The 24745-nt window shown below is 39.9% G+C and overlaps 1 protein-coding gene across 1 annotated transcript in view; it reads right to left on the reverse strand.

Annotated features, from left to right (window-relative positions):
* ELOVL2 (ELOVL fatty acid elongase 2) overlaps positions 1 to 24745 on the reverse strand; it is a gene marked incomplete at its 5' end in the record, with an annotated part of 49359 nt that overhangs the window by 15804 nt on the left and 8810 nt on the right. The window contains 2 exons of the mRNA XM_080364167.1: positions 3315 to 3502; positions 6934 to 6997. Of these exons, the coding sequence (XP_080220293.1) occupies positions 3315 to 3502; positions 6934 to 6997 (252 nt within the window). The remainder of the gene's footprint in view (positions 1 to 3314; positions 3503 to 6933; positions 6998 to 24745) is intronic.

The raw sequence follows: 24745 nt of genomic DNA on the forward strand, positions 1-24745 counted from the left end.
TAATGGTACAGAAGAGTAGACAAAAAATAATACACATTTGATACAGGTTTCTCTTGTAGTGGCAATGGTATAAGGATTGTCTTCTGGCCCCTTGACAGTGCCCTTGCAACTCGACTAATTCAAGCACATGATGTGTCTAAGCTTCGGGTACTTGAAAAAAGCGCTGTTCCAAAACCAAGTGCCCCACTTTTCCATTATATTTGATGGGCAGAGGTAAGAGCCTTTGATGACTTCAAGAGAATCTGTTTGCTTACCTCAGAAGTCTAAATCAAGATCTAATAACCTGCCCTTCTGTGAAACCTTCAAAGGCTCCTAACTCTTCTGTGACATAAAGATTTTGATGAGGGCAGCTGAGCAGAGCTGGTTTTGTTTAGACCTTGTCCCTAGGAGACAGTAGAAGTATCTGACCTTATGCTAATGACATGTCTTAGAGTTGTCCTGGAGCTATTCCTCCAAGTACTTTAAGGGATTGGTTGACCTCAGACCTCATGGAGCTAGAATCAGCTCCCAGATACTTCATGCCCACGGTGCAGTGCATGGAGCTCTATCTCAAAAGAGGAATCTGCCCTTGGAGATTAATTATAAAAACAGTCCTTTTGTCATGACTCCTTGCTATAACCTTTGTCTTCTTGCCTTGAGGTTGTAGAAATCAACTCCAGTAAAGGGACAGCTAAACTAGCTCAGGGAACCAAGGTGAGGAGATAAAGAGTTGCAAGCACAGGTACCCCATCAGTTGGTTTATCATGTTTCTCATTAAAGCCATCATGTGGAACAGTATGCATTTGGAGATACACCCTTTCTTTTGAAAGAGATATTTTTCTTTTGGAAGAGATATTTTTCTTTTGAATGTCCAAGAAGTACCCACTCCATTCCAGAACAATCACAAGAAAAGGTGTGTGGCACCTTATAAACAAAATCAAGAACAAATAAGAATTATGCAAATAACTGGGTTGGGTTGTTTGTTTTTTTTTTTTTTTTTTTTTGGTGGTTTATATCTATAATAGAGCTTACTATTTTATGGTTTATGTCTGATAAGAGACCAGAGGGCTTTGGGTGCAGTAGAACGATGGAGGATAAGACAACTGTTATAGATGTCTTTAATGAGGAATTAATCCTGAATCACACTCACTGGAGGGATCAGCTGTATTTACATAAGAAACCACTGTGCAGGATGCTCTAAATATAGGTAACTCTTGCCTTAAAGAGCTTACTGTCCATAAAAGACAGAAAGAATAAGGGCCAGAGAGAAGCTTTGGAAATAAAGCATTTTGAAATGTTGAGTCATTTCTCTCTTCCATTTGCCTGTTTTCCTTCAGCAGGGTTGTACAAGCTACCTCAGGCAGGTCTGCAAGACCCAACTTATTTTCTGCTCCTTCACAGGAGAAGCTGTGATAGGAACCAGACAAGCAGACTATGAAAAAATACGGAGCCGCTGTTATGGAAGAGTGTTTTCTACAATGAAAAACCAGCCTGGCTGACAGTCCAGAGCCAAGAGCGAAATCTGCAATAGAACAGCTGGTAGTGCAGATTAGTTGTGATGTCTCCTGGGTTCCCAACAGATACAGAATGTGGACCTGTGAGCTGCCACCAGTCATGTCCAGCTGCAGCCTCGGAGGCAGAAATCAACAGTCACCAGCTACAGAATCAGGGTCTAAAGGGACTAATCTGAGGACTAACACAACTGCAGCAAAGTTAGCCTCTGGAAGGAAAGGGCAGTGAGGCAGTGGACTGGGAGCTGTATCAACACAATTCCTACAAGGATATGAGGATGACAAAAGAACAAGTCCATTTCATTAATGTAAATGAGACCTGCTAAAATCCTCTTTGTTGATTCATTTGCTTGTGGCAGGCCATATCAGTCTGCTGGGGAAGGAAGCAGTATTTTTGTTTTTTATTCATTTAATCCTTTTTGCTGAGTCCTCTTACTGAAGGCAGTGATCTGTATACCTTCAAGCAGAATGAGGATTTAAACATCAAAGCTCTGATTTAAATTCTGGAGGGCAATCAGGATGGAGTCATCAAACCTTCCAGCAGTTGTGCTAGTTTCTCCTTTGCTCTGGGCCTGATCCTGCATTCTTGAAAAGCCATGGCAGTCTCTGAAGCCAGATGGAGCCTTGACCAGGACAAAACCCTCCGTAGCACAATCGGTTCTTTGCACAAAGGCACAAAACGAAACTGCTGTTCAGCCTTTTAAATGGACCAGTCACCTGGTGTTTAGCTCAAGTTAATGTAAAACTTGAAGTTTTTGGGGTCTTGTTTGGCTTCTGCTAAGTTTCTTCTCCAGTTGTCAGAACTATTTGTCCTTGTTTTTCTCATGGAAACTGCTGTTGTGGATTGGAGCCCAGAAAGAAAGAAATGCTCAGGGCTGTGCGGGCAAGGCAGCAATGTCAGCTCATGCTTCCACAGATCACACCATGAAATCAAGCACATCCTTCAGCTAGGGCTTCTTATTCTTCGGGTCAATTTTTAAGCCAAGGCAGGAAAATGTTTTGTGGTTTTTGTCTTTTAATGTTTCTTTTTCAGGACTGCAAGTGATGTATGTTAATGATTGAATATTAAAAGTACCTCAATCACAAGGCTGAGAATGGGGACCTCCCATATAATATAAAAATAGTGACTTTTGGCTTCTACTCCTCACTAGGGAGGTGAAAATACATGTGCTTTTGCTGACAAGAGCTCTTCAAGTCCCTTGCTGTTGCAAAATTGCCAGATGCATTCAAACCTTTCTTCTGGCTATGAATGGGTCCCAATTTCTATGAGCATGTTCCTTCCTGATAAGTACTTGGGAAATAATCTGTGTGACCATGTTCAGGCTCCAAATCCCTGTAGCACTTGCTTTTGTCTGAAATGGCAGGTTTTCATCATCTGTCTTCTGTTTAATGTTACTACTGTCTAACTATATGATGGAAGCTTTTAGTCAGGAGAGCAGAAAAACAATGTTGAACTGCCAAGACCATAAATAAATCAGTACTTACTCTCATCTATAAATCTGCTCACATTTCAGGATGGGTATTTGTACATAGAAAATTTTTTCCATAGACAGTCATACAAATAAACCCTAATCTGTGGGTGTACTAATGGATGCTGAAGAATAAGGTATAGACTTGTTTTTGAGCTGAGCGACTGCTGCAGATTCAAATTCGTTCTGAGACAGTACAGTACAACTCACCATCCAATTGCTAAAGGACTTTTCTTAAATTTACTTTGCTTGTGATGTTGAATTTCCTGGCAAAACTATCTGTTGCTAAGATATTTCTGGTAAAAACTGTGCATTGCTCACCTTTCTCAGCCCCACTGCCTGGAAGAACACTTACCTCTATGAGCATGTACAGGGAGAGCAGTGTGATCCCAAGGTTATAAACAATAAGGTGAACCCTGAGAGAGAAAGGAGGTCTGTCCTTCATGAACTTGTTGCCCAGCCATATGCAGAGTAGGTACGCTCCAGTAAGGAAAAATGTGGGAAGGTAAGAGTCCAAAAGGAACCATCCTCTAACCCTGGTGTCTGAAAAGAAACACAGGCAGCAGATAATTAAGAAGGCTATGGTAAAGTATTGCTAAAATCGAGCAAATCGCATCACAAAAAAGGTCTGCTAAAAGTGTGAGAGGGAATCTGCCACGTCCTGCTCCCATTAAGAGCTCTATTCATTGCTTTTACCACCCTAAAACTGCAGACTAATTCAGAGAATGTGTGGTGAAAACTGTATGAAATTCCTTGATAATTTACGGTCACTTAAATCTCCTCACTTTAACAGGAAAGAAAAAATGAAAAGAATAAATCATTCCCCTATGCTTATTTAATTTAATGTTTTGACTTAATATCTAGTTAAATCATATCTTAAATCTGCTCAGTGGACAATTTGCAGATACAAAGTATGAATGTAAAGTTGCCAGTTCATATATTGTTTTAATTCTGCATTTGTAATATAAGTATGAATGTATATACCATTTGCTAGAAAACATTTGCACAAGGAGAGGATTTTTCAAAAACATTCAATATGAGAAACAAATGGGGAGGTGTTTACTTGGATTATCAAATATGTTTGGCAAGGCAACGGCTTGCCTTCTCATAGATTTGGTTCCATTTGCTCAGTCCTGAAATGAAATATTAAGGTCAAATCCCGCTTGCTTTATTCACACAAGTAATCTCATTGGCAGTAATCAGATAGTTCAGTGTATATGAGCAAAGCCTAATCCTATATGCCAATCTGGAGGCTTAGCTTCATTGTCCTATGAGCAACTGGATGTCATGAGCAATAGGAGTGTGTTTTCTTTTTCTTTTTCTTTTTTTTTTCCTAAGATGAAACAAAACCTAGAGTAAACTTTCCACAGTAACAATCTTCAGACATTTATGAATGAAAAGAACAGGGGGTGTCATGGCTAGTTTTTCAAAAAGGTTAATTTAAATCTGTCATGATTTACAAAATATATGAAGAAAAGTCAGTGAGTAGCTATTGTGCAGATCACAGTAGTTCCTTCTGTTCTTACAAACTGTTTTAAATTACTTAGGTTTTTTTTTTACAGAGACCAAGATCATATTAAAAATTGTAACAGATGAAAAAGTATTCACAGTGCATGGAAAAACATTTTACAATTTTTCCACCTGTGTTGAGTTTGGAAAGGACCGGGCAATGGATGATGCACAAACTAAATGTGCCCAAGTATTTAAAAAGCTCTTGCCCATCTCAGTTTTTCTGTACTGTATTCTTTCCGACTATTATCTCCTTAGAGACATATATACATATATACAGAGACAGGTATACATAAAGTGAAAATTTGAGTAATCTGCTTATGAACAGGTCTATGAACATCAACTTGCTTTCTCAATACATTCTGCCTCTGTTTGCCACCTTGCTTCCATCACAGTGGCTGTAACACTCATGTTGGATTTGAGCTCTGCGTGGGATGTAAGCTGTTTCGCAGGAAAGACTTTTAACCACACTTAATTTACTGTGGAGGTCCAGTGCTCTCCTGGTTTTGAGTCTCCCTTCTGAACTCTCAAAAACCTCTAGAGGGGGAGAGGTGTAGGATTAAAGCAGTCACAACAGCACAACCATCTGTGACAGAGCATCATCCTTCCTTTAGGGTGGCCTTGCTTTGCTGTGCATTACCAAGCTAGAATGTCTGTTTTCTCTTTTCAGATCTCAATGCCTATTTAAGATCACCTCAGTGTGAAAGTAAAACACTCCCAGCAGCCCTCTTAAAGTCTACAAGCCACATGTGAAGCTCTGGAATGGATGTCTCCCTATCTGACGATTGCAACACTTGGTGCATAAAGGTTACTTGCACAAAGGACAACTCGCATCAGCAGATAACGAAACAGCAAGTTTGCTCAAAGAGAAAAAATTGGAAGAGATGAGAACACAAATTAAACTAAACACCATTAAATGCTGCCCCAGTACTTCCTTGGAAGGTTTTCACTCTGCTGTGAGTGGCCACGAGAATGTGGATTGATCCATATGAAACCAGAACTAATGTGCTTGTTCAGATCAGCATGTCAAGCATTTTTAAGATCTATACTATTTCCATGTCAAGAGAAATTATTAAAACATATACCATTACTGATTAGTTTCCACTTCTGCCTTGGTACCTTGAAGGGTTATTGGCAGAAAGTGGTTCATAAATGGCAGTGACTGTTTCGTTTCCACTTACATTTATCCTTGAATGACAAGAAGAGGAGGTTTTTATGTGGCAGGAAGGGAGGAAAGGGAATGTATTTCAGAAAAGTTATCAGAAGAAGGAGAGATCAAAAGTATTTCTGTTGACTGACAGTTTGATCTCCATGTTCAAGCAGCATAAAAGTATGCTGTAAACAGGAGAAAGGATTATTTTTACTGTGTCGAACCCACACAGCATCTGAATTTGAGACCAAGGCAGTGAATAAAGCTACAGTGTGAAAGCGCTGGACTAGAGCAGGGGAAGGAGCAGGCACTCAGAAGCTCTGACCACTCCATGAATAAGCTCATTGAAAGCCACTGGCTGTGATGTGCCAGACCCTTAGGGTGAAATCTTGGCTCCTTTGAAATGAATGTCAGGCCTCCCATGCTCTTTAAAGGTATCAGGCTTTTATCAGTGAGGTTTAGAGACATTTTGATTCAGCCTTCTATATACCTTGGGCCAGTTGGTGTCTGAGCAGATTCAGCCCTTTTCAGGTGCACAGAGTAGATGGTTTCGCACCAATGTCTTGTTACTGTTTATATTCAACTAAGGAGTGCTTATTACTTTATCATAACTTTATTAACATCTGTCTATTGTTGATCACCTCTATTTCTTTCACAGATGAAGCAGGTAACATTTAACTCCTGCAATTCAATATTCATTAATTTTGCATTATAGCAGACAATATTCTGCAGATGAAGATGCTCTCTTGCAGAACGATACAGTTATTTCACTGTTTCTCATTTTGCTTTGAGCCTAGATAATCTATCCAGAATAATATTGACCAACAACAAATTGTAAGACCACTTCTTAAGAGACGTAACTGATGGGCAGGCATATATATCTGGCTTCTGTTCCCTGATTCAAAGGACTTGGTCTGCTAGTTAAAAAGCAAACATTGAGGTAAATTTGTGTACAAAGGCCAGCTGATACCAGTGAACAAAGGCATAACATATGCCTATTTATAAATATTTTTTTTTAAATCAGTTTAATTTCTTCTTTCATCTTCAGTACAATCTGTGATTTGTTTTAATTTGTATTACAGATAATATGTCTAACACTAAAAAATCTATTGACTTCCTATAAATGCAGTGTATTAATATATTTCCTACAATAATGGTGTGTTCCTGCAAATACTATGATTCTGCCTTGTCCACATTTTTCAATGAGAAATTATTCAGATATAGGATTTTGACTGCTTCTATTTATTAGAATATTTTTGAGTGGTAATCTGGATAGGTATTATTTCCTAAAAGGGCTGTAGGTGGACCAGCTTACCTCGAGGACCAAACATATAGTCCACAAATGCATTAACTTCCTGGTCAAAAGCTTTCAGATGCTCCTAGAAAAAATAAAAAGGATATGTGACATGGCTCATATAGAGAATACAATTAAATAAGCCCAACAAACTGGCAAAGAGCATGTCATGCTCAAGCATTTCCAAAGTGCACAACATCATGTCTACTGATAAAACCAAACTCTTTAAAAAAATGATTTAGACTGGACTATGGTCTAGATAACTTTATAGGCCTTGTTACTGGAAACTGCCTAAACCAGAAATCTTTAGGAAGGGAATTTAAAGTTTTACAAATGAAAAAGAACAATTATCACACCAAACTCATCTGTGATGGACGTCTTTTTCTCTCCATGCTTTTCTGTTTGCTTTTTTAATGTTTCTTCAGCTGTATTTGAGGTTTTTGTTTGTTTGTGGGTTTTTTGTTTGTTTGTTTTTGGGTTTTTTTTGTTTGTTTTGGTTTTTTTCCTGTAGAGAGGAGCTGGCAATTCCTTTGGTAAGCTTCAGAAAACTACCTGATTGCAACCAGCCTAGTGATAGAGCTTCAGTTGAATATCTTGATGCTTTACTCTTCAAGAAGGAAACCTTTGGGGTGAGCCCACTGAGATTTCTCTAAATCAGTCTCTGAGTTCCTAAAAATGTCTGCAGGAGAAGCCAGACCTCCAGTAATGAAGTTTAGGCCATGCAGTGAGGGAGGAAGCGGAAGTATACATTACAGAGACATTGTACTTTGAAGTCTAAGTCAATGAAGCTGCTAAGCTGGCAGGTTTGGCAAGTTTGTGACCAAGTTGGAAGCTAAGTCATGATCCACACAGTTGTTTGCACAGTCAGACGTGGTGGCCTCTCCAAAACACTTCTTCCTTGACTCCGGTTCTGGGTGGTGACTTCCTGCATGCCGATGCCTAAGCAGCTCTGCCACAGCCTGAGGTCATAGAATCATAGAATCATGGAATAGTTTGGGTTGGAAAGGACTTTCAAAGGACATCTAGTCCAAGCCTCCTGCAATGAGCAGGGACATCTTCAACTAGTTCAGGTTGCTCAGAGCCCCATCCAGCCTGGCCTTGAATGTTTCCAGGTATGGGGCATCTACCACCTCTCTGTGCAACCCATGCCAATGTTTTACCACCCCCACTGTAAATTTTTTTTCCGAATATCTAGCCTGAATCTCCCTTATTTTAGTTTAAAACTATTACACCTTGTCTGTTGCAACTTGAGGACATTTCCTCTCATCCTATCACTTGTTACTTGGGAGAAGAGACCAACACTCTCCATGCTACAACCTCCTTTCAGGTAGTTGTAGACAGTGATCAGGTCTCCCCTCAGCCTCCCTTTCTCCAGGCTAAACAGTCCCAGCTCACTCAGTCTTGTGCTCCAGACCCTTGACCACTATCATTGCCCTTCTCTGAACTCTCTCCAGCACCCCAGTGTCTTTCCTGTAGTGAGGGGCCCAAAACTGAACACAAGATTCAAGATGCAGCCTCACCACCACCAAGTACAGTGGTATGATCGCTTCCCTAGTCCTGCTGTTATGGTATTCTTGGTGCAAGCCAGGATGCTGTTGTTTTTTTTGGCCACCTGGGCACACTTCTGGCTCAAGTTCAGCTGGCTGTCAACCAACACTCTCATGTTCTTTTCCTCCAGGTAGCTTTCCAGCCACTTTTCCCCGAGCCTGTAGCGCTGCCCGGGGTTGTTGTGACCCAAGTACAGGACCTGGCATTTGGCCTTGTTGAACCTCATACAATCAGCCTTGGTCCATCTATCCAGCTCATCCAGATCCTCCTGTAGCGCCTTCCTACCCTCAAGTAGCTCAGCACTCCCACCCAACTTGGTGTTGTCTGCAAAATATACCAAGATTGCTTTTTTCATATGTTACCATTTTGATGCAACTTGTGATAGCTGACCTCTTACACCTGGCTAGGATGAGCAGACATCACACTGAATAGATGAGCCAGTCTAAAGTTAAATCTGCCTCCTTATGAATGTGCTTAAATGACACAGTGGGGATTTGTAGCAGCTCCCAACCCTGCTCCAGTCTGTCTTAATTAGCACCAGGTCCATTTGGTGCCTGGTTTGCTTTCATTGGTGATTTGGAAATAAAATTTTTTCTAGGAGGTGCAGCAGAAGAAACAAATATACTTAAGAATGTCCCAGTATTTGCCTCTCTTTTGGCTTTTTTACAGCTTATCTTAGTTACAGAAACAAAACTAGAGATTTACAAGAAATAGATTTACAAGGTTGTTAAAGAAAATACACTTGTTTATATACTTAATACTAGTACTAGTATTTTGGAGAAAAAAGAAATTTTGCTTTAAAAAAGAAAGGTCATTTTGTTTGACTAGTCTTGTCACCTTCCTGTCAACACCACTACAAGAGACCATACCATATTTCTGGGTTTTAGAGCATGTCCTTAATAGCACCTCTGGGCAAACTAGATGCAAATGTCTTGTTCAACATGATCTGTTGTGTTTCTGAAGAAAAGCAAATTTTAAAAGCCTGAATATAACTACATACTCCTCTCTGGCAAATCACTGTAACAGCCTTTATCAATGCAGGTATTTGAGTTACAAGGCTAAAGATTAAAGTGTATTTCATGTTTTTCTTTCTGTTTTACAGGACATTGCTTTCAGCACTGGCAATGCTAGCAGTTTGGCAGGATTTCAGACAGATTTGTGGAAGATCTATTTGCCTACACCTATGAAAGAGACCTTAGGAAAGATGAGGAGGGAGCATAAAGCTAATGATGATAAAGCAATACAGAGATCTCTGAGTTTCAACATTTTGCAACAGAAATTGAAACAAGTGAATAAGTAGCATGGTGTGCAGGTGTAAATTACTGCTTTCATTCTGATTGCACTTAAAGCACTATTTCAAGCTCAAAAGGTATGGAAAATATAACTTCTCTTTCTTTGTTTATGTATCTTTGTTAGTGCTGGACTTCACTGAGAGACCAATGTCTACTGGTTTCCTAATAGTTTTAGTAAAAGTAGTATAAGCTGTGCAAAAATTATGCACATGGTATTTAAACAGTGCAGGTATCACAATACCTTTGATTTGTTAGAATACCAATGATCTTTAAGGATTATCTACCGCCCCCTGAAAACACTGCCTCAAGTGGTTTAAGTTAATCTTCATACAGCTATAAAAACCAGGCTACTGAATCCAATGTAAGCATGAAAATCTCTTCTATTTTACAGAAGCAAGTGAGTGGACATGTCCCTGTCAGCTATTGTTCCCAGTGACAATCTTAAAAAATCTCCCAACCACTACCTTAGGGAACTAATACCACAGTCTAGAAACAAGGAGCTTATAGCCAAAGTAACTTGTTTGATCACTTGGGACCAGAAATGGCCACCAACAGACTGGGGAAACCACTGAAAGTCTGAGGTCCAGAAGGAGAATTTGCCCACACGCATGAGGTTTCCATAACTTGTGTTAATCTAAGGATGCACATTCTAAAATCAAAGCTCCTTGAAGTTCAGAGATGGCAATACCAGGGTTTTCTGATCTGAGTGTGTATGAAGTACTGTTTAAAGTACTGCTGCATAAAGTACCGACAATAACTGTGATTAAAAGGCAGCAAAAGGCAATTATTAAATATAGGCATACATTATGAGGTGTGTTTGTGAGGTTTTTCATTTGATTTTGTGGATTTTAAATAGCTTTCTGAAATAAACTTCCCACAAATTAGTAAATTGCATTCAATCTTATTTATTCTATCTGGAAACCTTTTGTATTAGTGAAGTTTTTTCCATGCAAAAACCTTGAATGTCATTTAGTATCTCAAAAACCCAAGATAATTTGTTTCTTGTTCTTACACAGCTATATAGAAACTATAATACTCTGTACAAAAAGAGATCTTATTTCAGGCTTCAAACAAAAACCAGAAATGGATGCCAGCCTCTGCTCTCTGATAGAGCTCCTGGAAGCTAATGTGATATTTGAAACAACCATGATAGAAAATACCTATATTAACTGTATGGTGATTTTTATTATTTAGATGGCAACTTTTCCTTTATTGCTCAAAGATTTCTGCTCTGTAAATAGTGACTGAGCAGTACTGGAATTAATCTAGATTTACCAGCGTGTTTAAAGAAACTCATTTTAGATGCCTGCACATATTTAAACACACAAATATTAAAGTAGTATTGAAAAATTGTAGTGCTGGCTCCAGAATGGCTGAAATAGGGGGTGAAATGTAACAAAGGGAAGCCAAATATAAATCTCAGGACTGTGGCATAACTGTTCATAAAATTATTTTTTTAGCTTTTTTATTGTTTGGAGCATTTAAAATTAATCTGGAATAAAGATGTACAATAGGGGACAACTCATCAGCAGATTTTTTACACCAATTTCTAGGGTTTTTGTCATCTTTATCTTCTATGGTTTGTGTGTTATATCTGTAGGAGGAATATGTGTATAACAATACTTAAAGAAAGCAGTGGAGAAATATGAAGCTGAAGGTAGAAAGGTGAGCCAGAGTTTGCTATGTCTTGTGTCATTAGAACATGGGGGATTAGTAAATGAAATTGGGAGGCAGGACATCCAGAAGTTGATATTAAACTGGTACTTTATGTAATATATAATTAATGTATGAAACTCATTGCTGGATAATGTCACTGAGAGCAAGAACAAGCTGGAGTGAGCTTACGAGATAGACAGCTAGCTGGGGGATGAGACTGCTGCTATGTCTGATGGATGCACAGGGAAGGAAGGAAATTAGCTAGAAGAGACGCTATTTCAGATCTTCTTTTTTAGCATCTCAGATTAACTGTTGCAAGAAACAGAAACAGGACTCTTTATTTGATATGGTAATGTCTGTGTCCTATGTTCTGGGACATTACAGGGTTTTTCAAAAAGATGGACCAAATTTGAAATTACTTTATCTCTGCAACCATGAACTACCCATGAATGAAACTCCTACCACTTGAAAGGGCATAGAGTTTCAAAGTTTTAAAAATTGTTTTGTAATTTTTTGTACAATTGTAACACGTTGCCATAGTGACATATACTGCTTTGAAATTTGGTCCATCTTTTAAAAACAAACTGGGCTGCCTGAAGGGCTCTTTTGCCAATGTAAGATGCATCCATGTGGAATGTTTTTGCTAGTGTAGCAATCTCACTGCCTGATTCCTTCCCAATAAGCAGTATTGTGAAGTCAACAGACTTTTGTAACTGGACTTGTCCTATGAAGGCATGTAATTTGGTGTGGCAGAAGAGACTGAAGCTAAGCAGTACTGCAGCAAGGGAAGGTCTGCTAGTGGTCTCTGTCCAGTGAGGTGCCCAGATAATATGTGAACAATGTTTGGTAATGCTCCTATTTTGCAGAAGATAACCTAGAATAGCTAATAGAAAGAACACCAGTGACTCCATCTAAAGATACAGTTATTATGGGTTCCAAGAGAAGAGAGATCTATCTCTTTGGTTTTGAAAATGCAAGTTGTACAAGATGTTTTAATTTAAGGCAAAAATCTCTATATGAAAAACACAGTATAATGAAGAAAAAAAAAAAAAAAAGGCTGATCCTGATCCCACTTCAGCACAGAAAATAAAAAATGAATAGTCTTCATATATTTATTTTCCTATTTCCTTTCTTGTGAAAGTTTTCACAATAAACTGTAAGCACTCCAGGAGAAAAAGATGTTATTCTGATCAGCAAATTATATAAAAGACTTCAAGAGCATCTCTGAAGGTAACAAAGAATAGCACTGTTGATACTTGAGAAACACACAGTATATCTGTAAGATTTCAGTAAAGATCATATCTGTTCTGGAAACAATTTATTTGATTTTTAATGTTTTGCATCCACGTTATATTTCATTCCTATTATTTTTTTCTCATACTATGCAATATATGCTCTATTCCACTGCTAAAGCTTGCGTGCTACATGCAAAAGTCTGGGCCTTTTCCAGTTGATATTACCAAATTCTGCACTTTTTGTGACAAAAAGGGCAAGATTTTTGCAGCTGAGGGATATTTTTGCATGTATTTGGAAATTACTGACTGCAAGTTGGCATCTTATGCAAGGCTGGTAGCTTGCAGGCCTGCCTGTTATCTGGCAGAGTAAGTTGGTGGGGAGATGATTCATCACACCAGCTGTTTGAACAGTGATTACAGCCAGAAGTGCTGAACACCTTCTCCTGTGCTGATTTAGTCACTGCAGAGAAAGCTGAGTTGATGCTGGTGTTACTGAGGGTGAAAAAATAAAAAGGGGAAGGTAGCTGCAAAGGAAAGCTCACAGATTTTGCTTTGGTAGCTGCTCAGGTTACCCTACCTGCAAGAAAATGCTGTGTTTTTCAGTGGCTTCCTCAATAAGAACACTGGCTAGTAATTTCTGATATGAAAAATGAATGGAAGGATGTGAAGTTTAGTAAGCATGGAAAGACACAGGTAAATGTAGCCAGGGGTTTTATCTTCAGCAGCTACTACATTTGGACTGTCTAGATTAGGAGTGTCAGACTCATTTTCACTGGGGGCCATATCAGACTTGCAGTTGCCTTCAAAGAGATTAATGTAATTTTAGGACTGTATAAATGTAGGAGTAGTAATATTTATACAGTCTTAAAATTATGTTTGGCCCTTTGGAGGCAACTGTGAGGCTGATGTGGCCATCCCATGAAAATGAATCTGACATGCCTGGTCTAGGTAGATTCACATTGAAAGAGGTAAGATTTTTTTTTTTTTTTTTTTGCTATATTCCTGTAATTTTGAAGTGAGGGCACTTGTGTCTTAAGGTTCTCTTACTATATTGTTATTCAGAGAATTTTACCCTGTGGTTTAGCAATACCTGCAAGAAAGCAGTAGGCTGGCAGCATTATCTGCACCAAGCCTGAAGCAGAACATTTGACTTGCCTAAGTTACCAGGAGCGTGCTAAAAGATGCCACTTAAAAAGATGCCACAGGTAAACTGAATTTCTTCAATTTTGTCCTGTGTTTTAGTTCTGTGCTCTCTCTACTTGAAAATATCTTGCAAGGAAGAGTTGAATCTTCAAAGGTGTCTGGGGTGTAGTGTTGTGCTGTGTGATGCTGAGGTGTCTTGATGGGCTCTGTGGTCTCAAGCTCCCTGTGCAGGGATAAGACCTGAGTACCTGGCTGCCTATGCTGTGCAGACAGAGAGGCTTGGAAAGGGTGTGGGAGCTCCCTTTCTGCAGGGTGGTACCTAAACAGCTAGCTACCTCCCTCTGCTTGCAACTTGCAGGCACTGTCTCTGGAGCTAGGTACCTATATAAGCCTTTCCCCTTGCAAAAACAGCCCAGATAAGAAAGTGGAACCTGTGTAGAAGCAGCAGCCAGCATGCCAGATGGTCCTGTCGTACCAGTGTTCATGCCTGCCCTCTGTCTAATCTGTCTGTGGGCTTTCACCTTGTATCCTCCATCTTCCCTGAGCCTTAGACTAGCAGTTAACTCATTAATAACTTTTCTTCATTTCTTCAACTGCAGCTCTTGTCTCCCCAATAAATACTTCAGTGTACATCTGAGCAGGGACTCGAATCCAAACATTGAGATGGACGACTTCAGTTTCATTTTTTCCCTTTTCTTTGATGCTAGTGATGGCTGACTATGCTCAGAAACTTAGGACGATGTGCCAGCCCAAGTGGTTAAGGAAATCACAAGAAAATGTGAGATATGAGTTCAAGTTAGGGAGAAGAGCAGTTTGAAGCTTGGTCTCCCATACAACAGGTGAGGGCTGTATGCATTGAATTAGTGGTAATGGTAAGGTGGTGGGTTTGGTGGTACCACAAGTACTTAGTTTTGGCCTGTATGCAGCAATCCCAAATCCAGGCTTAGAAAACCATGTCCCACAGCAGAGGGAGGGCAAGGCAAGGAAGGCATGGCTCAAGGATGTTCTAAGGATTTAGGTGCTCAGGCAAGTTTAGTTATACGTAATAATACAGGTGCTGTTACAATTGAAAACAGGGACGCCTTGAGAATTTAGGAGACTCCAACATCACGTGACAGCTGGGCTCTAAATTTTGGGCACAGGTACCATGAAAAAGCAGCTACATGATTGAAAGAATAAAGAGGACAGCCTGCTGCAGTCTCTAGTTCTTATTTCACATCCACCTCTGCCTTGCCAGCGTTTTTGGAGGGCTCCATAGCTTCTTAGCATATGTGCTTCAACCAAGCAAAAATCAAGTCTCATGATGCTGAGGTGGGTCAGATTTAAACTGCAGTTTTGAAAAGGAATCCAGAAAAACGGCACCTCAAAGCATAAATGCCAGCTTGTTTGTTTTCTTGATTTGCTTCAATTTAATCTTAGTCATTTGCTGTATTTTTATTTTCAAAACCATTGTGCTTTACCTATAGAAAAAAAATCATTCAAACTGCTGCTTCCATCTCATTTTTTAAAACAAAAACCCACAAAAAACCAAACAAAAGCCCCAAACTAGTTCATATTTTGTCCATTAACTGCCCTTACTGCAAGCCGCCTTCAGTGAGCCTGGGCTTGTAGAAAAATCTTAAGATGAACAAGAATATCTCTGTGAGATCCATGAAGAGGATGCAAAAAAAAAATTATTCCTTGCTCCACTCTGGATTGAGGACTGCAGCATTTGTGCCTGTTAGTGTTTGAAAATAAGGACAATAGCGTGTCGTCCCATACTGTAGATTCACGTGCTACTCATGCCTGTGCCCTGTGGCAGACTGCAAGGGTTGATGTTAGGGATCTGCTGTACAGGGAATCCCTTCTACCCCTTATTTTCTCCTGCTATTTTTTTTTTGTGGGGGTGGGGTTGGGTATTGCTGGGTTCCAAAGGCACCCTGCACGGTGCTTTCACTGACACTATGTAAACTACTGAGTCTCAGGCTAAATTCTATAGGGAAAGGCAATTTGCTATGAGATCTCTTCTTATCCTTATGCTGCCTGAGAGTGAGGAGAGTGGAGTTCTATGTGCTGCTTCCCACAGCTTGTGTGTGAGTCCCAGTGTGCTGAGATCTTTGAGGGGTAAAGGTTTCTTTGTGGCCTGATTGTTTAAAGATGTGGCCACCATATATTTAAGCAGCAGCAGTCTTGAAATCTTCTACACTTTCCTTAGAGTACAGGCAGGCAGGAGGTCCTCACCATACTCTGCTGTATGGAAGGGTGACACTCTTGAACTAGTTTCTCTCACCAGCTGCTCTCTGAATGTTCAGCAATAGTATTTTGTAGTGCTTTCTTCATTCAGTTTTCTTCATCATTTCACAAAATCCCAAGCTCATACTCAAAATGGTCTCTGCCCTGCTAGAGTTGATTGCAACAGTTCAGCAGAAGTCTTTCCTCTTGATAATATCCCTCTGTTCTTTGGGGAGTTAGAAACTGGTCTTTTGGCTAATGTGCACTAAACCAAGTTTCCCTGTGGTCTGCATGTATCTCTGGTGAATAATGCCACCTTTATGCAGTTCCACTTGTGCTGATGATACTTTGTGTCTTTCCCCACAAACCAGACTGAAATATTAAAGCAATAGGAACTGTGGACCCAGAAAATACCCTTCCTCATTGCCCAGGGTGGAGAAAGAGCAGAGAGAACCAAACCAACAGCTTCCATGGGCAGATCTAGAGTCTTCCACAGAAAAGAGTATGGTCAGAGGGCCTTACCTTAGGCCTGCCTTGAGTTAATTCCGATTTCTGCTAAAGTGGCTAGTAGCAGAAAACCAAACCCATCCTTCAGTATCTGTTCCTGTGTTCAGTTTTTAAAATAAAAGTGCTTTTCTTCTGGTGAAAGCGAAGTAGGTGACTTTTGTGGCTTGAATGTTGAGAAACTTCCACATACTCCTCTGTGGAGTGCCAGTTTGGATGGCCTACAAAGAGTCAGGGGACAGAGTTCTCTTGACAACCCCCTGCTTGGGCATCTTATGGCTCTCAGGGCATTATTCACAGAGACCATTAAGAGAAGCATTGGCCTGCTAAAGGCAGAACCTTTGCTATACTGCCCACATGGCACTCCTACTCCCTTGCACTGAGGAAGCCCTTTGGTGAGTTTGCTCAATGCCCCCCAAAAGAGCAAGCGCTGTGCAAGGGTCTCCCTTTCTTCATGTGGGCTGAAATGGGTGCCTGATGCAACTTGGTGGTGGTGGTGATGTACCTTCATCGCTGTGTTTAATACAAATGGCACCATTCGTCAGGAGCAGATGGGCGTGCTAGGAACAGAAGAGGGCTCAGTGATGGGAGAAGCAGCATGTTTCCCTGGCTCCCTTCTGCATCTTGGCTCAGTTTCCAGCAATGCTTAGGTCGGTCATAGTGGGAAAAACACACATGCAGGGCTGTGCAGCTGCAGCATTCCCTCTGGTGGGGGAGTGGGAAGCACGGCAACACCTACAGGCTCTGGGCTAATGTGCTGAGTGCTTACAGCTAGCAGGACACACCAAAGCCGTGTAGAGCACGTGCTTCTCTCAGAGCTTAAACACCTTTGATTTCTGTGCAACAGAGACCTCTTGTTACCAATGAACCTGTCCTTTCTGGGATTCACCTCTGATGAAGTAGAAAGGAATGTATCTCTTGGGCTTGGCTTCTCTGCCTGCAGTGGTTGGTCCTGGAGCAGAATGGGGCACACACCTGCTCCAGGAGGTTCCTGTGCTCCAGGCAAGGCTTCACCTCATCACCTCAGGCTGGGAGACTGACCCAAGGAGACCAACTATGCTTAGTCCTTCACACAACATGCCTTCACTCCATCCTGCTTACAGCCACAACCACAGTGCAGATGCATACCCCGTCAGCTGTAATCTATCTCATCTTCACCTGTAGCTACAACATCTACCCTCAGTGCTGACTGTTTCTCTTGGTTTTTCCAAGTGTGACTCTATAAGCAACCCTTGCTGCTGTGATGATTCTTTAAAATAAAAGCTTATGGAATGACAAAATTTTATTGTTCTTGAGGTAGTTTTGGGAAATGCAATATATGATAGCCCAATGCAATGAAAGGAAAAAAAAACAAATTTACTTTTGGACTTTCCCAGCATTCACCTTCCTAAATAGAGTCATATAACATGAAGATCAAACTGTAAAGCTTTGTGTGTGTGTTTTTATTCTGTCTTCCTAACTAACAAAAATTACACTTTTTTTTGTTTCCTTTCCAAAAGACTGGGTTTTAATTCTTGATACTTTAAAGCTTTGCAAACTATCATAGTTATTATGTCTCTCTGAAAACGTTAGGTTCTAGTTGCAGTGATGCAGAATAGTAAGTTCTGCCTTGTACTGCTAAATTTACAATAACGTGAAGAAAACCCAAAACTCAGCATGTATTTCTTTAATGTGGTTCTATTTGCACAGTGAATTATTGTGCTGTTTGTGGCTGGACTAGAGCTGGTTTTCTTCATAGTAGCTAGCATGGGGCTATGTTTTGAGTTTGTGCTGGAAACAGCGTTGATAACACAGAGATATTTTAGTTATTGCTAAGCAATGATTACACAGAGTCAAGGCCTTCTCAAGTCCTCGCTCCAATTAACCAGTGAGGAGGCTGGGGGTGCACGAGAGGTTGGGAGAAGACACAGCTGGAGCAGCTGACCCCAACTAACCAAAGGGATATTCCAAACCATATGATGTCATGTTCAGTAATAAAAGCTGGGGGAAGAAGAGAGGAAGGACATTTGGAGTTAATGGAGTTTGTCTTCCCAAGTCACCATTACACATGATGGAGCCCGGCTATCCTGGAGATGGCTGAACACCTGCCTGCCCATGAGAAATGGTGAATGAATCCCTTGTTCTGTTTGGCTTGTGCACATGGCTTTTCCTTTGCCTATTAAACTGTGTTTATCTCAACCCACAAGTTTTCTCACTTTTACCTTCCTGATTCTCTCTTCCATCCCAGCAAGGGGTAGTGAACAAGTGTCTATGTGGTGCTTTAATTGCTGGCTGGGGCTAAACCATGACAAGTTCAGCATTTTACTAGGTGTAAAACTCCTGAAACCAGGTTCCCTGGCTTTGGGGGTTGCCATCAGAAGCAGGCACTTTGTGAGCACCTCAATCCTGCCTGACAGGCCTTCACAGCCAGGAGGCTCTGGAGAAATGCTTTTCTCTCAAGCCTTACCAGTTATTGGTTGATGTTGTACTCCTTTAGGAAATGGGAATTTGAGCTGTTTTCAGCTGGGGAGCCAACATACTCCAGGCTTTGCACTTCTGGAGAAACAGCACTAGTATTTAGGTTCTTTCTGCTTTGGGATTTCTAGTTCTGTTTAATAAGAGGTCTCTTTTCACTTGGTTTTGTAGTCCTGCTCCATGCTATACACCCTCATTCCATACATGGGAATGAAGACCTAGGTGGAGAAATATCTGCTTTATAGCTTCTATCAGGACTTAAATCAGGCTAAAGCACCATCAACATCAAAGGTGAGTAAGCCCTAAGAGGCAGAACAATTTTTTATAAGAATATTGTAAGTAATGGAGCTATTTCAGACATAATTCTTTTTTTTCTGGACTGTTCAACCTGCCAGGAGCCATAGAAAATTTTAATTTCTCACATAAAATAAGGTGAGTCTTATTTCACCAGCCATGGTACTGCCAGATGATATATCATCATGAGGTAAATTGCTCTTACAAAATTGATCAGCTGTTTATTCTTTTTTAAGTACAAGGAAAAGGAATTTAAAAGGTTTTTTGCACTATAGTTTTATGGGATAGTATGAAAATTATTTAAGAGCCAATTAATATTCACTTGGTTTCAAAAAATCTATTTATAATTTAAGTACTTGAAAGCATCCAGCCTATTACACATTTTAAAATTGTTTTATATTGTAAAAGGCTGAGTGGTTGCATTGTCTCCAGGATGAAAAATTCTCTTTCTAGAATCACTGCTTACAGGATTTTCCTTCTACAAATTTCCAAGCTGTTTTTGCTCTGGTCTTTATAATCATATTAAGTAATCACTAAAATAAAATATGGCAATGGCAGTGCTCAAAATAGAACTCATATGGCCTTAAAAGAAAAGCAGAAAGGCAGAGTGGCTGTTGCAGCCCAGTTTGCAGTATGTGTCAATTGTGTACACTCCCAAGAACTGTATCTTTATAATCCATCCTTTTGCTTGTTATCAGAATTTCAAAACAAAACTGTCACCAAAGCAGATCAGTGCAATCCTTTTAAAAGTAATCCTGCTCAATTCTACCTGCTACACAGGGGAACAACAGCTTAACTTGTAATTAAAGAAGATTTCTCTGGGGAGACCTTAGATGTGGCCTGCCAGTTCCCAAGAAAATGGTAGCAATTATTGACCTTGTTTTTCCTTTGCTCTAACAATCATATTTAAAATTACAGTATGACCTGAGATGGAGCATAATTCCTGTAAGTGATGATGTGACAAGAGTGTATGACTGTGAGGGAGTAAATAAAAAGGAAATTAGTCAAAAACTGAAAGGGTAGATAAAAATTCTGCCACCTTCTAATAGCCTGAGTGAATAAATCACTTTCTCAGGCAAAGCAACAATCTTTGGGAACCGGTTCAGGCTTGAATAAGAGAAAGTTTTACTTGGAACAGGAAGGTCCTTAAGTTACAAGAAAATAACTTCAATGAGTTTTTTTACAGAGAGGTTAATTATGTTATGGTTGCTTCTTTAATGATCTGTTCACCTCTTGTTGACTTTACAAGGGGTTGGGAAGACAGATCAGTATCAGAATTAATTTTACATCAGCAACTGAAAGCCTGCTCAGCTTAACATACCTGCTCCCAAACAACTCAATGTGGTAAAGGATGCCTAACCAAACTCTGTAATGAAGAAGCAGTGTATCACTTCTCATTATACAAGGGCAAGACAGCCAGCTGCACTTTGAGAAGCACGGGGAAATAATTCTACCAGAGTGAGGGAGAGTAATTACTCTTTTAAGGCTTTAGATTTACCAGACGTTGCTTTTTGAACAGAATATTCCCCAGAGATGTGCCTGGGTTTACAGCATCTGCCCCATATGTGCCATGTGTGCAACCACACAGTTTTTTCAGCAAAAACCTTGCATCCTAAATTTAGACCCATACAATGAAGTAAAAAGAGGGGGACAGGGAGTAAATGAAATGGTAGGGGAAAATTACAGCAACAAGTTTAGAAGTGAGCTCGGATTTCTTAGTATACCACATCATGATAATTTTTATTTTCCTCAGTATTTGCAGACAGGTTTTGCTGCTGCTGAGAAACTGATTTTCTAAATTAGTATAATGCTTGCAGGGCTTTATTATGTACTTGGAGGACATGTTTGGCCATTTTTCTGGAGGAAGCAATGGAGACAAACAGACAACATATCCTTTCTAGTACTGTGAAAATCTCTACTTATTTTTCTACTGTAACAAGCTTCAAGATCTAAGATGAATAGAAGATCCTAAGCCTCTGCACAGGATCTGATGGCTTGTTGGACAATGAACCTTGAAAAAAAAGAAACCCCAACCCCAAAGGCAGGAGCTCTGGTTTTCCCACAATCCTGGCTGCCCAGTGAGACAAAGGGCACTCTATACTGAAAAAGTAGGTTTCTTGGTTGCCGTCCCAGCCGTCTGCAACATAACACTGTGTCCCCACGGTGGGGATTAATGTGCAAGGGGCTGCCTGCTCCTCCTGTTACAGACAGGGAGGATCAAAAAAGAATTTTCTAAAACGTGTTGTTCCCTTACTGGGGTTCTCCCCGACAGAACAGTTTTGCCTGACTTTCTTTAACAGCTCATACCAGGGCTGTGGGGCTCTTGCCCGCTCAGTGAGGGACTAAACAGGAGTCTAGTTCCTCCGGGCAGACATAAAAGTAGGGCTGTGGGGTCCTTTTTTTAAAATACAGTAAATTGAATTAAAATAAAATATAAAAATATAAACAAGAAAATAAAGTGTTAGGTTTTTCTTTATCTCTTACAGTCTTTGACAGATAACTGCCAGTGGCCCTTCAAAAAACTATAAGTCAGAAACTCAACTTGTAAAATATTAACTAATTAATTGCTTAATTAAGACTTTTTCCTGCAATGCTAATTCCCTTTACAGACATACTTTTGATAAGGACAATAGTGTTAGAAGATTCAATACAGCCTGTGAAGCATATAACAAAAAGAAAGACACTGAGATCTATTGGAAAAACTGACAACTATACATACATACATACATCATTAATACCTGTTTCAAACCAACAACAAATTCACCTAGTCAAGACATATGAGGTAAAATGGGCTTCTAATATATATGTAATGCTACAGGTACTTTATATAAGAAAGTGGATGAGATGCAGCACGTTTTGTTTGCATAATTTAACTGTGTACTGAATTTATAATCAATGTATTACGAATTTCAGAAGTTCACTACTATTAATTTCATCCTCCTAAAGTATTTTAAAATTGCCATAGCTACTGAATGTGTACAGAAGAATGTTTTAAGTATAAAAACTTCTAGGAGAACATAGACAATTGTAGCACAGGATACCTTAGTTTTCCAGAAAACAGTAATGATCCTGAAAACACTTTCATCCTCATGAGCAAAACCATCTCTACTTGATGCAGTTATTGAAATGCACTGAACTGCTTACTAAATATAAATAAACCCCAAATCTAAGCTAGAGGGCTCTTGTGTTTTAGGCACCCTGAGAGCTGCTGTGGTGGCTGGAGAGTTGGCTTCCTTTGGGCTGGGAACACCACCTCAGGCCTCCTGGCGATGCTGGATGTACGACTGCTCTGTGGTTGTGTTAAAGTGACTCTGGTTAGCTGAAACTATCCAAATAGGACCTCTTAAAATAAGTTATGCAAAGATGGTGTGAGGTGTCATGCAGGACAGTGACCTGCAGCAAAGGAATGCTGCTGTGCAACTAGGAATGGTAATTCTAATCTGCTGGCACAACTGGAACAGAAGCAGACAGATGTTCACACCCCTGGCTGGCTTTTGCAGTAAATTCTTTAGTATAGAGCTCCGAAACCAAAATCCTTCCATCCTACATTTTTATTGAGCTAAAACACCAAGTTCTTTTTTTCATAAATTCACGTGCTCTAGAGCAGGGATGTCAACCTCATTTTCACTGGAGGCCACTTCAGCCTCACAGTTGCCTTCAAAGGGCTGAATGTAATTTTAGGACTGTATAAATGTAACTACTCCTACATTTATGCAGTCCTGGAATTACACTTGTTGCCCTTTGAGGGCTGATGTGAGGCGCGCTGAAAATGAGTTTGGCAGCCCTGCTATAGAGGTTAAAGTCATGTTTTCACTGCCACTGTAAAACTAGAATTATATTTTAAAAGAATACTGTAATTTAAGATTATTATCGACCTCTGTAAAGTCAGAAAACCCAGGAAAGAACAAAGTGGGATTAAAAAACCACAGAAACCAAATCTATAATCATGCCCACATGTTTGCTTTGTTTCCCAAACCCTCTATTGAATGTCTTATTTAATCCTCAGATAAAGCTACTGAGATAATTCTGCCCAGCTATATTTCCTTTGTGAAAAATTGCATGTATGAACATTTATTGGAACTGGACTAACTACTTTCCCAAAGGCACGATGTGTCAAAATCTACCCTGATATATATACACACATGCTGTATAAACTGCTCATGTTATTGAATTTAAAAGGTATAGAACAGGACACATCCCACTTGCCTTGTCACGTGGGAATGGACGTGGAAGAAGCAGGAGACTTACAAGGGGGTGGGTTCATTGTATAATTATAAGCCAACACCTATAGGTATATGCTGTGCTGGTTGCTGAAGGGACCAGCAGAGCTCCACATGGGTGCCATGGTTCACTTGGCCACACTCACCAGACCCACTGCCAGGAGTGGATCCCTTGTATTTTAATTTCTCTTCACAATTTGGAATGAAGGAATCTGGCAAAGTAACTTTGCACTGCAGGTTAATGTGTGTGCGTGTTTTCTATCCATTGCCCTGCATTTGATAAGACAGGTCACTTTGTAGCCTGCTTTAGTCACAGCCTTAAGAGTTACAACACTCAATTTGTAGATTTGATCTTATTCTTACAGTCTAGGTGAAGGAAATCTGATTATGTTTATTTGCCTATTAGAGAAATAGGTTGTTTTGCAGTCATTTGCTACACCATTTCTTGCCTAGCTGCTGCCCAAATACACAGACCCTTTCCTGAACTATTTAAAGGGGATGTAAGTGGAAAAAAGGAAAGAAAAAGAATGGAAGAGCAGGAGGTATTTGTAGCATGCTGCTGTGGATTAGAGAGACCAGATCGAAGCCTCTAAGGTCTCAGTCTTAATCTTCCAACACATGCAAAGCCTTTCAATTTCACTTTGAGGTCACTACTCATGTACAAAACAGTCTAACTGCTGTGTAAGGTATGCAGGTAAAAAACTCAGTACAGGAAGCTTTTCATTTAGCTTTGAGTATAATTGACTTTGAGAAAGAAACCCGAGGTTTTAGGTCAAAATATGTGCTTGTAAAATCTAAGATCTGTACATAAAACTTAAAATCAAACAGATTTCAAGCTACTGAGTTTTAAAAAATATCTTCTAATTTATTGGTTTGATGCTAGACTTCACTTACAAGTAACTGCTGATTCAAAGAAGAAAAGTAAAACTAGAAAAATTCCAAGGGTTAAGCACGTCACAATATCTAATATTATGGAAAGAAAGCACAGCTAGAAGACATTCACTGCTCTAGTGGGTATGCTGGTCTTGCAATACCTTTTGTGTTTTCTTGATTATGTCTAGTAGTAGAAGATGGGCTTTCTCAGTAGAAAGCTTTTCACACAGCTTTCTTCATCATTCCAGGTGATAATCTGATAGGATCAGCCTAAGCTGACCTGTAAAACCAAGTGTCATCGAAGTTGGGAATTCCATGTGACATCATCTACACAAGGGTGCTGCACCACAGTGACTGCCACACCTGTGTGGACTGATTTAATTATTAATTGATCCTTAGAGCA

This window comes from Nesoenas mayeri, assembly GCF_963082525.1.
Source record: "Nesoenas mayeri genome assembly, chromosome: 2".
Lineage (NCBI taxonomy): Eukaryota > Metazoa > Chordata > Aves > Columbiformes > Columbidae > Nesoenas > Nesoenas mayeri.